At 43.9% G+C, this 14,545-nt stretch overlaps 1 protein-coding gene across 2 annotated transcripts in view; it reads right to left on the reverse strand.

Moving 5' to 3' along the window:
- Nucleotides 1–14,545, reverse strand: part of jade2 (jade family PHD finger 2) — a 156,201-nt gene that overhangs the window by 16,180 nt on the left and 125,476 nt on the right. For both annotated transcript variants that reach the window (XM_029448510.1, XM_029448509.1), the window contains exon 11: nt 7,148–7,265. In XM_029448510.1, coding sequence (XP_029304370.1) covers nt 7,148–7,265 — 118 coding nt within the window. The remainder of the gene's footprint in view (nt 1–7,147; nt 7,266–14,545) is intronic.

The following is a 14,545-nucleotide window of genomic DNA, read 5'->3' on the forward strand; positions in this document are numbered from 1 at the left end:
AGAGATGTATTTTATCAATCAGAAAGTAGAAGAATTGATTATTAATGAGGTCTGCTTTAAACTATCACACACACACACACACACACACACACACACACACACACACACAGCATGTAAGGAAACGATGCAGTCTCACTCCACTGACTCTCACATATAAGGCACAGTATTGATCTCTCTGCGTCTCTTAGTCTATGCTATGGAGGCCCTTATTGTTGGGATGTCTTGTTGTAACAAGCTCCTGCTGTTTAGACAAACAGAGAGTGCTCACTGCATGGCTCACTAACTCTCCTGCTGCAGTGAATCATGTTTATATACTACATGTGTGTCTGTGTGTGTGTGTCCTTTGGTACAGCAGGTGGCACCTGCAGGCTTCATTACAGCTATACTGGGGTTTAGAAAAGCTCATTTTATTTGTTTATGTGTAGTGTTCAGCAGTCACTGTAGGGTGAAATAGCCCCCCTTCAAGCATGTTTATCAGTAAGTATCTGATAAAAAAACCCCCACATTAAAAACAGTATGAGTATGGCTCATTATTCTCACAGTTAAAAAACATATACATCTAATTAATCGGACTTTTCAAAATTAGGGGAACATTCGATTCTAATAATGCAAAACTTCCATGTAAGAATTACACTATAAAAGGACAATTTACATTGTTTTTAATTATCCTGCACTATAATGAGCAGCTCTTTTGCACGTCATTCTCTTTTCTTTTCCTTGCTTTCTATAAGCGGAAGCAGCTGCCTTCACAACCAGATGATCCCCGCTTAACGTAAACTGTGGTGAACAACATCCTGTGGCAGCAGGAAATAGAGCAAGGTGTTAAAACTTTAATTCATAGATTATAACCGGTCTCCTCCTTTAAAAAGAAATCTGGATATTTTTCTGTGAAAGTCTGTAAACAAGACTGCAGCTATGCTAGTGGCTCGACGAGGCTGAACAGCTGCAGTGCTTTTAGCATGCTAACATGCGCTAATTAGCACTAAACATGAACTACGGCTGAGGCTGTTTTGCAGTTATTTGGTAAAGTAAAGTATCAGTTATATTTACTCCTACTGAGGGAGACTTTAATGTCTGCACGAAATGACAATTCACTCACAACTTCTTGTTGGTGCAAGACGAAAAGTCAAGGGATCGCCAAAGTTATCTGGATTCATCTTCTGTGGGTCATGTTTGCATAAAATGTCTCCTCAATTCAATAGTTGTTGGAATATTTCAGACCAAAGTAGTGGACCGACCGACAGACCGACATGCCATCCTCACAGCTGTGCCACGAGCTTGTATTAAAAGCTTTACTATTATATTGTAGCTGTTCAGTAGCATACAGTATAGACTCTTTTGAAAGTGTGTGTGTGTGTGTGTGTGTTGGACAGTACATGTCTACACTGCGTGTGACTGTCATAGCCAGCAGTAGGCTGTCCTCATGCTTAGTTTAGCATGGAGGAGTAGGGCATGCATGAATGGAGCTGAGAGAGACCAGAGAGAGATTTCACACTGAGACGACCATTGTAAGCGCGTGTGTGTGTGTGTGTGTGTGTGTGTGTGTGTGTGTGTGTGTGTGTGTGTGTGTGTGTTTTTCAGGAGTGAGAGAGCAGAAAAGAAGAGAATGTTACGGTATACTGTAGTTCTCTTGGTAGTACCATACTTAATGTATGTTTTAAATAAAATGGAGACTGACAGCAGGAATGCTGATCAGGAAGATGAAATGGGATGGAATGAGGTGTTAAAAGCGTGGAGGGTTTTCTATTTCCAGGTCCAAGCTAGATCATCGCTCAGGTTTGTCAGGAGGATGTTCGGAAATGTCTTCTCTTTAAAAGTTATGTGGAGTGAAAGCTGCAGTAGCTTGTAAAAGTTATGAGTGTGGAAAACATGCACAGAACACAGGAAGGAAAGCGAGGTGTTGCAATTAAGTTTCAAGTTCGTTAGATGAAAGCGTTTTCTGTTCATGCTCAAGTTGTTTACCCCGTTAGTCATCACGAGCTTTAATAGAGATTAGGATTTTATATTTCGGTAAACCAACATGCGTGCGATAACACTTGTTTTATGTTTCCTTAAAGTCAAAATGCCTCTTTTCACAGGGAGGTCAGAGGTCGGCACACTAACAGACGAGATTTCTTTCAAGAAAACTACACAGATGTAAAAATATGGGATAATTAAAGAAAGCTGTTTCCTCTAATTACTATAGCACCTGCCACTTGCAGCTTCTCTCATCTACAGCAGCTTCTCCATGTGTGATTCTCTACTTTAGCTGTGCACCAGAAAAACAAAGCTAACATCCTTCCTGTCCCCCGCGTTCAAAGCCTGAACCGAGATATTTTGCTTTTTCAAAAAGGACTGTAGCAGATGGAAAAGCCTTTTTGGAAAAAGACCTATTTTACACACGGCTCAGGTTTCATTACTCCACATAAGGGAAAATCTTACATTAGAGATATTAGCGATAATATAATGTGCAGGGTGCATTTAGATTTACAGGGTGCTGTTTGTCAGATCACTAGACACATGGAGGCTGGACTGCCAGTACAACTATAACTCCTTTTGACAGCACAAACCTTTCCAGGAACCCAGAAACCTTTTTAGGAACTTATGAATTTTCCTTTCATTTCAACCGAAAGGAAACAGGGTAAATATTCATTTTTTTCCCCCCCGGTCAAAAAGGGGTCACTGCAGGGACATTTTTAACCCTTGCTGTCAGAGTTTAATGGTACGGAGAGCATGAAACGAACGCTTCAGTTTAATAGAAAATGAAAGCTTGAATATGTCTGTAGTAAGAGCTTTAATAGAAGTGAAACAGAGACGTTGAAACTAGGATTGTATTTGTTTTATTATACCAAACACGTAATACTACTAAATGTTGCAGATCTGGTCAGTGGGATTGGCAGGCGTTATCACAACACTGTCGTGTCGTGGTCGTAGTTACAACTAAAATCTGACATGTCATTTAGTGAGTAGTTGGCAGGAGTTTGTTATGTATGAAACATTTTTTTCTTTCAATGAAGAGGAATGTGTAGAAGAGTGCAGGTGCATCTAGCAGACCCTTCTCTACCTTTTTTCCAATTTATCTCATGGCTGTTGCTGAAATTGCGAAGGCCATTAACGCCAGGGGATCTGTGAGGGAGCTCCCAGAGGGAACGCTCCTTCACACGGCTCCTCAATTCTAATTTCTTTATTTTTTTTATTTTGACAGAAGGACCATCTTATCCTCTTGATCTCACAGAGAACATTTTTCAACATTCCCCCCCCCCCCCCATAATCTAATCTTGTTCTTTTATATGTTCTACAGCTTAGAAAACTAGTCTTTGGGTTTTCAAGGACGCCTGCAGGCTCTGCTTTCCCCCTGCAGGTTGTAATCTCAGCGCAAATCCAACTATCAGCAGTGGAAACCTTTTTAAACATTTTTTTGTCAGATCTGTGCTTTTTTTTGTGTGCCTCTTTTGTCTACAGTCTGCTGTTGCTTTTCTCTCCATATCTGCAATATTACCCTTCCCTCCGAACTGCCGTCCCTCTCTTGTTTAGAAGGTGCAACAGCACCGGGGGAATCGTCTTTTTGAAGTCTGTGATTAATTTCCCCTCTTTCTAGGTGCATTGAACTGCAGCGTGTGAGTCTGTGTGTGTGTAGCCGCTGTGTCCCATTTCTTACCTGAGCTCATTAGTGCAATATGAGAAAGTTTTTTCCTCTCTCTCTCTCCCTCCCTCCCCCCCCCCCCCCTCTACTGTCTTTTCCTGCCTCTCTCCACCTTTTCTTCTGTCCTTTCACACTTATTTCTCTGTCATGGTCGCTACTCCTGTTCCCCTTTTCTTTCATCCTATTACCTTCTTGTCCCTTCCCATCCTCCGTCCTTATTTTCTTCCTTTCTTTCTTCCTCACGCTCTATCACACATGCACAGAACACACACACACACACACACACACACACACACTTGCTGAGAGCAGATCAGAGAGGCCAATACTAAACACTGTCAGCTTGTCACAGCTCGGTTGGAGCCAGAATGTAAATGTAGTGCACTTCCTGCATAACAATATTACTGTGTATGTGTGTGTGTGTGTGTGTGTGTGTGTGTGTGTGTGTGTGTGTAGAATATAACTGAACCTGTATTTTTTTTATGTGCATCAAGATTTTTCCTCCATAGAAAGAAAAAAACATTGAGGTTTTGAATCATTATGTTGAGCATTCTTTATGTTGTATAGGGAAGTATATAAGGAATAAGCTGGTGTTGATGATAACCGTGATATTTAGAAAAATAAAAGATGTTTAAAAAAACACATAATATCGTGTAAATAATCAAGCGCTTCTCAAATAATTTCCGTTTCTTTCCGTTCTCACTTTAAATAGAATAATAATAAAAGTGAAAGATGAGCGTTAGTATGTTTAATAAATGTTCTATAGATATCGCAATAAAATTGTTTTCGGGAATTCTTTTGGCCACGATATCCGTGTAGTAAAAATGTGATATTGCGACAGCCCTAATTGTTATCATTTTTGAATTACATGCAACAGAATGATACCAGATGCCGTATCATCATCACGCAGACTTCCTTGTTCTTTGGGCGTCGTGCTTCTTTGTCTGCATGTGGGACTACCGGGATATCGCCCGCCTGCCCGTCGTCCGCCTTGCTGGTAACATGCTAGCATTCACAAAGCATGACGAGAGCGGCCCCAGACATGACAGACAGGCAGATAAACATGACAGACAGGCAGGCAGACTGGCAGACAGAACGTGGAACATGACAGAGGTTTGTGGTTCTGTTTCAGGTGAGACATGTGTGTGTTTTCAACGTGGAAAAAAGACCGGAGGGAGAGGAGGGTAGTGGTGTTGCATGGCAAGCTCAGGGTACCTGCGGGTTTCTAAAAATGCTGTGCTGCTTGGAAGTGGCTGTAAGACCAAATTTAAAATGCCAAAAAAAACCCCACAGACAAATAGTGTGAGACTGAGCATGTTCAGTGTATTGAGAGATGATGTAACGTGTTCTGCTTATTGTTTCACACCTGTTCTGCATTAATATAAGAGCAAATATGCACTTGGATCAAAGTCAATATGACTTTCTGTAGTATCGTCTGAAACACTGTAACTTTTGGCAAAGCTTTCAGTAACTTTTAGTGTCACAAAGTCAGTTTGTGTGACCAGAAGGACAAAACAACAAACTGACGTCTGAAACAGAGTGTCATGATGAGACAACCAAAAATAAGATAGAGGAGAGAGAAAGAGGACACTGCACTTGAGAGAAACGGAAAGCAAGAAAACAGATGGAGGAGAAAATAGATTAAAGAAGAGGATGAAGAGAAAAGGAGAGTGGGAAATAAGAGAGAAAGATAGAAGAGGCAGAGAAAAGAGGTAGATACAAGGTGAGGGACACGACAAATCATTATAGCAGACAACCTCATCCTTCACTCTCTGGTGCACGCACACACACGCACACATACATGCACACACACACATACACACGTACACGCACACACACAAACTATCATCTCTAATCTAGCTCCTGTGGCAGTGAGAATAGATATGGCTGTTTAGTGCCAGCAGCACTGCTCCTGGTACCTGATGGCAGCAATCTGCTGAGTCAGCAGCTCTGCATGTCTGTGTGTGTCTGTGTGTGTGCGTGTGCGTGTGTGTGTGTGTGTGTGTGTTAGTGAGAGACACAGAGGGAGTTACAGAGAGAGTGAAAGTGTTTGTAAGATTTAGTGGAGTGCATAGATGTGTGTTTGTGTGACTTCCTCGGGAATGATGAGCACTGCAAATTGAGAACACATGCACACACACACGTATGCACATGCACACACACACGCACGTATGCACACGCACGTATGCACACACACACAGCTACACACACACACACACAGCCCCACACACACACACACACACACAGCCACAGGGGCAGGCTGACAAAAGTTTACTATCATTACCATGCCAGCGAGGCGTAACTGGTATTACCATGACAACAAGCTTTCACTGGCATTGCTATGACAGCTGCAGGTCACGACTAAGAAAACTAATGTGGTTCTTTAACATTATTATCCAAGGCAGATACAGGTCACTATCATTTCGTGACAACTGCACTTAACGATTCTCTCTGTAGCTCGTGTTCACCATCGTCGCCATAACAACAACAGCTTGGGAGTCTGCCTGCCAATGAGAAACTGATGAGCTAAAGATCTGTGTGTGTTATTCGACTTGAACCTTTGTTTTTGATGAGAGGAGACAGGTCGTTAACTTTATTCAGCCGACACCCCCAAGATAAGCATCTTTCTATTTACCGCTGACCTAAAGGAAGCTGTGATCGCCTTTATCTCTTCTCGTGTCCAGATCGCAATTTCTTTAATGAATTATTACCTCAGCCGAGGAGGTTATGCTTTTGGTTCAGTTTGCTTGTTTGTCAGCAGGATTAGAGGGAAAAACTACAGGCCCGCTCTGATGAAACTTGATGGACGGGGGTATGATTTGGAGCGGATCCGACTTACAGAGCGGATACACACATTATTGTTCTCTTTCGTTAACATTGCGAGATCAGCGCTCTCAGATATACAGCTTTCATTTGTAAAATAGAGAGGTGGGGAGAAGTGTGGCGGTAAAAGACACATCTAGTCGACTCTAACAATTGGTGAATATATTAGAATTTCGAAAAGAATAAATACAAATAAAACTACCACAGCTTTTAAGATTTAAAATCTCGTTTTTAGCAGATATTTCGCCATCACAGCAGAATCAACTCAAGCAGCCAGCTTCATCCTTCCTGTTCTCCGTCACAGAGCAGCTGCATGAAATGCACCGAGGTTAGTCATCTGTGCAGAGTGGGTAGGAAATTGAGCTCCATTTATGTGGATGGTGCGTGTCACAATATCTGGCTGAACAATTATTTCAGCGTTCTTTGCTCTGCAGGTGTCAAGTGTGGCCTACTGTGCAAAAATGATGACAGGCCATTTCCAAAAACTGTCCACCCACCACTCTCAGTCAACAAGGGTTTGGATGTAACCGTTATGCACTTGTGCTTTCCAAATTGCACCTTTGTGGACGGAGTGTGTGTTGGCGGCCTTGGCTCTAGTGCTAGAGTGGGTGAAAGGTACCAGGTTTTTACATTGGCGCGTTTAGATAACTGGAATTAGAAAAAAAGAATCACCACAGACACATTCGTGTTTTCTTGCTCTCTTACCTCCAGCAACGTCCTCTTCCAATAGTTGTATCTGCAGGTGAAAGATCTTCTCTTGGAGGTCGCACAGGGTGTGTTTCATTTTCTCCCGCCGTGTCACCATGTAGCACAGGTTACGCACCTGAAACACAAGACATCACCGTTAAAAACACGGGCAGCATGTTGCACCGTCATCATCGTGATTTAGTGCAGGGACATGAACCTTTGTGAACGGTTGTAATCAATGTTATTCTTTTATATTAAAAATGGATCTAATGCTTCAAGTCGCTCACAGTGACCAAATTACCAGCAAACCTTTTTAGGCTCTTTTAGTTTGTTGTTTTGGTTTTATGGCACATGTATGTTTTGTGGCTGTCCCAGTGAGCTCACCAACTCATTTCAGCAGGCAGATGTGATAAACCGTCTAAGTGTGTGCACTATCTACCCACCACCAAACTGCAGACACACACAGTCAGCAACTAGCTGATAAAGAAAACACAACATCTTGTAGCTTAAGAGAAAGATGTTTTTGTCAGGACCAAACCAAAGCTAAAAGGAGAAAGAGAGTATGTATTGGAATTAGTTTCATGAGTTGAAATGAATGATAATGTTGCTCTGTTGATGTTATTTACAACGTGCTAAAACAATATTATTATATATGTATAATATTATTAGCCGTGTTTTTTCAGCTCATTCTGGAGTTGTGCTACTTCCAAGTGTCTGAATACATGTATAAGTGAATGAAACACTATTTAATCCCACTAAAAATCTCATCACAAGTGACCAAAGCATGACGCTAATTCTGGAAAATCTTAAGGTTAAAAAAAAGAAGGAAAGATCAATGCAACAATATATAACATCCTTGCTTTAATTGCATCTAGTAATGAGACAGTAATTATGTCAAAGTCAAGAGACGACTTCCTGTTTCCTGCCAGTAAACTGGATCCCGGACTCTTCTTCCAAACCCAAACTCCAGCTGAGCCCCCCTGCTCCTCCATATCGCCAAATTACTATCATATGGCCCTACAAGCAGTATATGAGTGTGTATGTGAGTGGATTTGAGAGCATAGAGCTGGGTGATGAATGTGTGCATGTTTATGCTACGCGCATATGGATGTTCAAAGAAAAGCTGTGGTTGCAAATGTGTGTGTTACTATTTTGAATTGGCAACACATGAGAGAGAAGGAGCCAGAGAGAGAAGAAGGCAAGTAGAGAGGCTGAGACTAATAGAGAGACAGAAATAGACAAATAGAGAGAGACAGGTATGGAGACAGACAGACAGACAGACAGACAGACAGACGCCCCCTGGCAGCTGTAGTAGTAAATCATTTTATCTACAGATAAAACGGTGATTACAGAGGGTAGATACACATGTTAGCTGAGAATATGGACAAAAAAACTCCAGGAAAAAATGTAGAGACTTATTCATATCACAAGAAGAATAAACAGCCACACTCAAATACGAGGGGAAAAGACGACAATCCTGGAGAGTGCCCCGACAAGTTATTGTTAGCAACTGATTTTATTTTTCGTTGGTCATATGCACACACACACACACACACACACACACACACACACACACACACACACACACACACACACACACACACACACACACACACACACACAGCACTTAATGTAAAACTTGTAGCCTTACTGTGCTGTAAATGTGTTTACGGCACCATGTACACTACAGTAAAGGTTTACAGCTGTTTAATGTCCTGTAAAATGCTGCTGCTACAAACTGATATTTATGCAAATACTTGATGATCTCAGTTTATGTATAGAACATGCTGTTTTTTGGGGGTTATATACTGCACATAATATCCAACTTATAGTCATGACAACAAAGTCGTAAGGGAGGTAGGGAGAGAAACTAATTGGGTCTAAGCCAGAGCACTTGAATCCAAAACTAACAAGCCAGAAACGGGATCTCTGCCAACTCTCACAACGGTAAATCAGTAATCATGTGTCTCTAACCAAATGTGTGTATGTGTGTGCGTGACAGCATCATGCGTGTGTAAGCCTGAAGATTTGCCATGGTGCTAATGGGACAGGACAGACTGTGCGTGTGGAGTATCGAAGGGCACAGATTCAGGTATTAAAGAGAACAAACAAGGGAATACAGATACAAACACACACACACACACACACATACACACACACACACACACACACACACACACACACGCTGGAAGAAAAGACAAAACAACATCATAGACTGGAACTACCTGTAGTCCTACGTGTGTGTGTGTGTGTGTGTGTGTGTGTGTGTGTGTGTGTGTTTGTGCGTGTGCGTGCATGTTTACTGGGAGATCCAGCAGGCTGTTTATCTGTTGGTCTTGATGGATTTGTCAGCCTGGCCTATCTGACCCATTCCATCCCTGTTAAAGCGCTGCAGATAAAAATAGCTGCCCAACTGGGACACAATGTGCAGAGCCTGGCTTTGATTATGACACTCTGTATATGTGTGTGTGTGAGTACCGTGTTCAAAAACAACTACCTCTGACTGGACACATGACAAGGGAGTTTAGAGCAGGATGGGAGGTAACGATGAGGAAGAGCGATGAGGAGTTTGGAGTTTCACTCTCTCAGCCTCTCTCCTTCTCATAATTGTAAAAATTGGAACATGGTGAAGAAACATGAATATTAAATATCATTAAGTGTATTAGCTGGTGGGAATTTACGTTTGTATTTCACCAGAAAATGACACACAATAAGAACGTTCTACATAACTTTGTTCATGACCTTGAAATATTTGTATTTTCCACGACTGTTTTTTAGGTTGGGTGTGTTAGTTCTATTTGAATGACTTTAATTATAGATTATAGATTTGGAGGGATGAAACCCGCTTTTTAATGGTCACACATGCAGAGCACACAGAGTGACATTTGTTCTCTGCTTTTAACCCATCCTAGTACCAGGAGTCTACTACTAGGAGCAGTGGGCAGCTAATGTACAGCGCCCAGGGAACAATGGGAATGAGGTGGGAAGGGGGATGTCTGGTGCCTTGCTCAAGGGCACCACGGCAGGGCAAGAGGTGAACTGGGACCTCTCCAAGTAGCAGTCACACTCCATTTTTTTAGGTCAGTGACTTGAACCAGCAACCCTACGGTTCACAGTCCAAGCCCCTACTGAATGAGCCACTGCCGGCGCTCTTAATATTTTGTGTAAAGCACTTTGAAATGCATTGTTGGAATATGCAATCAAAACAAACTTGCATTGCCTTGTAAATAAAAACCCAAAAGATATCAACGTTTTTTAGCTTTGCTGTTTTAAATACAACCCAGAAATATTGCATGTGAGCTTTAAGTGTTCTTGCTCTGCTGCAAAAACGTTTTATCCGAGCACAAGTCTTGAGAGTCATGAGGCAATTTCCAAACAAATGTGTCAAAATCCATCCATCCATCGTCTACCGCTTATCCGGGGTCAGGTCGCGGGGGCAGCAGCTCCAGTAAGGAACCCCAATCTTCCCTTCTCCGGGCCACATCCTCCAGCTCCGACTGGGGGATCCCGATGCGTTCCCACCGAACTGCAACCCCTCTCCTCCACGACTACGCCTTGATATCCTGTCCGTGAAAATCACGAACAGGTTTGGTGATAAAGCGCAGCCCTGGCAGAGGCCAACATTCACTGGGAATGAGTCCGACTTACTGCCGAGTATCCGGACACAACTCTCGCATTGGGATTACAGGGATTGGATGGCCCTCAGAAGTGACCCCCTCACCCCATACTCCCGCAGCACTTCCCACAGTATCACCTGGGGGACCCGGTCATATGCCTTCTCCAGATCCACAAAACACATGTAGACCAGATGGGCGTACTCCCAGGCCCCCTCCAGGATCCTTGCGAGAGTGAAGAGTTGGTCCGTTGTTCCACGACCAGGATGGAATCCGCATTGTTCCTCTTCAATCAGAGGTTCGACTACCGGCCAAACCCTCCTTTCCAGTACCTTGGAGTATACTTTAACAGGGAGGCTGAGAAGTGTGATACCCCTGTAGTTGGCACACACTCTCTGGTCCCCTTTTTAAATAGGGGAACCACCACCCCCGGTCTGCCAACCCCTAGGCACTGTCCCAGACTTCCACGCAATGTTGACGAGGCGTGTCAACCAAGACAGCCCCTCAACACCCAAAGCCTTAAGCATTTCTGGACGGATCTCATCAACCCCTGTGGTTTTGCCACTGTGGAGTTGTTTGACTACCTCAGTGACTTCCGTCAGGGAAATTGACGATGATCCCCCATCAGCTTCCAGCTCTGCCTCTACCATAGAGGGCATGTTAGTCGGATTCAGGAGTTCCTCAAAGTGCTCCTTCCACCACCCGATAGTCAGTCGGGCGGCTTCCCTGACCACTGGGGTCCACCACGGTGTTCGAGGGTTACCGCACCGTTGAGGCACCTAAGACCTTGAGACCACAGCTCATCACCGTAGCTTCAGCAATAGAGGTTTTGAACATTGCCCACTCAGGTTCAATGCCCTCAACCTCCACAGGGATGTCTGAAAAGCTCCGCCGGAGGTGTGAGTTGAAGATCTCCAGGACAGGGGCTTCCTTCAGACGTTCCCAGTTCACCCGCACTACCGTTTGGGCTTACCGGGTCTGTCCAGAGTCTTCCCCCATCCCTTGATCCAGCTCACCACCAGATGGTGATCAGTTGACAGCTCCGCCCCTCTCTTCACCCGAGTGTCCAAAACATGCGGCCTCAGATCAGATAATACGATCACAAAATCGATCATTGACCTTTGGCCTAGGGTGCTCTGGTACCACGTACACTTATGAGCATCCTTATGTTCAAACATGGTGTTTGTTATGGCCATTCCATGACTAGCACAGAAGTCCAACAACAAACGACCGTTCAGGTTTAGATCAGGGAGGCCGTTCCTCCCAATCACGCCTCTCCAGATGTCTCCATCGTTTCCCACGTGTGCGTTGAAGTCTCCCAGCAAGACTACGGAGTCCCCTATTGGAGACCCCTGCAGGGCTCCATTCAGGGTCTCCAAGAAGGCTGAATACTCCGAACTGCGGTTTGGGGCATAGGCACAAACAACAGTCAGAGTTTCCCCCCCATAACCCGAAGGCGTAGGGAGGCGACCCTCTTGTCCACCGGGGTGAACTCCAACCTAGCGCCAGTCAGCCGGGGACTTGTGAGTATCCCCACACCCGCCTGACACCTCACACCTTGGGCAACTCCGGAGAAGAATAGAGTCCAACCCCTATCCAGGAGAACGGTTCCAGAGCCAAGATTGTGCGTAGATGTAAGCCCCACCAGATCCAACTGGTAGTGCTCCACCTCCCGCACTAGTTCCGGCTCCTTCCCCCACAGAGAGGTGACATTCCACGTCCCCAGAGCCAGCCTCTGCTGCCCGGGTCTGGTCCGTAGAGGTCCCTGAACATCACTGCCACCCGTGTGACAGCGCACCCGACCCCAGCGGTTTTTCCCATGAGTGGTGGGCCCACAGGATGGATGGATGGGAGGCACCATGTAGCTTCTTCGGGCTGTGCCCGACCGGGCTCCGTGACAAATCCGGCCACCAGGCGCTCGCTGTCAGGCCCTCCCTCTGGGCCTGGCTCCAGACGGGGCCCAGAGGGCTTCCTCCGGGCAGGGTCTCTCCTTTCTTTTCCCTTTTTTTCATGAAGTCGTTTTGAACCATTCTTAGTCTGGCCCCTCGCCTGAGACCAATTTGCCTTGGGAGACCCTACCAGGAGCACTAGGCTCCAGACAACACAGCTCATAGGGGCACACAAACCTCTCCACCATGATAAGGTGATGGTTCCCATGTCAAAATATAAAAGAAAAACATAATTTTGGAACATTCAATTTTTCAGATTTGTTGATCTTCTTGCTGTACATTTTTGATATTACATCAGGTAAATATCTTAAACTAATAATGCAGAAAAGTATGTATTGTACTGTATTATTCGTAAGTAATTTGCTTCAGATTTAACTGGGATTGTCTTTTATGGTAACACCTGTCTTCAAACTAAATCTTGGTTGCAGGGCAGCAGAGTCCCGGATTTATTTTTCCTTTGGCACCAACAGCTCTGACCTTTTCTCTCCTCCGTCTGTTAGAGGCTCCTGCCCTTATACAACTCTCTCCTTCATCCTTCTTTCCTCCACAATTCAACCCTCCCTCCTCAAACCTGTACGGAAACACATTTTTCCAAACCACTCGTCTGTACTTCTGTCAGGCTTTTCATTCCTGCTTAACTTAATCTGTCTTTGTCCCGTCTCTGTCTGAGTCTATTCATTCCTCCTGAGCAGCTATCCATCTCGGAATCAGCAAACACAGCACTTCTTCCATTATCGCTGTCTGCCACCCACAGACGCAAATCTGACAACATGTGCAGTTACATTTGTTTTAATTAAAGATTACAAACCTGTCTACACTGAGGACGCACGAGTGAGGGAAGAGTTGGAAATTACTTAGTACCAAAGGTGGTAAAAATGAAGTTTTTAAAGTGTTCAACAAAAGCCTTTGAGAGCCTCAGTTTACACACGTGGTCCAGTGAAACCAAGCAAAACAACAGCAGCATGGAGGAGCGGATGAGATTTCATTGTTTTTCTTCCGATACAGACTCATGTTATGGTGGTTGAAGTATATAAAAGTATCAATATTATAAGTCTGGTAATCAGGGGGGGGGACTATTTGTCCTTGGATATCTTCACCAGCCTGAAGTGAAATAACAATATGCCCTTTTATAAGCTTAAGAGGGTTTCATCTGGGCTGCGAATGTAATGTTTATGCACCAAACAGGTCAGTAAATGACCGAGCGGATGATATCCAGCAAATATCAACCAGTGAAGAGCAAATGCATGCTCAAAGAAATTGGATAAATTGGAAATATGTCAACTTTAATTTATTTCAAATGACTTTTTTCTTGACGCAGTGAGGTGAGATGTCATTTGTTGAACCGACAAAGTCAATACGACATATTTGTGGACGTCGGACATTCATTAATTTGGCCAGTTTAAATTAAACTTGACAGGTAATTTGCTTTTATGACAGCTGAGCCAAAGAGGTGTTTAAAACACTGCTTGAGACAGAAGTAATACAATAATAATAAATAGTACAATAATAACTTATGTTTTTTGGAAAATGCTTGAAACCAGGAAACAGTATTCTTCCTCTTTTCTCTCTAAGCATCCATCTACTTCACCGGTTCATCCATCCTCCCTACTCCCTTAATCCCTCCACGACTGAGTCCACCTACCTATCTCATCCGTCCATGACACGACAGGCCGGAGATAATCAGCATTACAAGTGTATTAACTGTGCTGAGCAAAACCAACGCCTCTCATACCACACCGTCCATATCTCTCACTCTCTCTAACCTCACACTGTGAGGCTCGATCGCCCTCTTCTCTCTCTGTGCACTCATCGTTTCTCTTCTGCACTTACAAAACGAACATACACACATGGAG

Source organism: Cottoperca gobio, chromosome 14 (assembly GCF_900634415.1).
Source record: "Cottoperca gobio chromosome 14, fCotGob3.1, whole genome shotgun sequence".
Classification (NCBI taxonomy): Eukaryota; Metazoa; Chordata; class Actinopteri; order Perciformes; family Bovichtidae; genus Cottoperca; species Cottoperca gobio.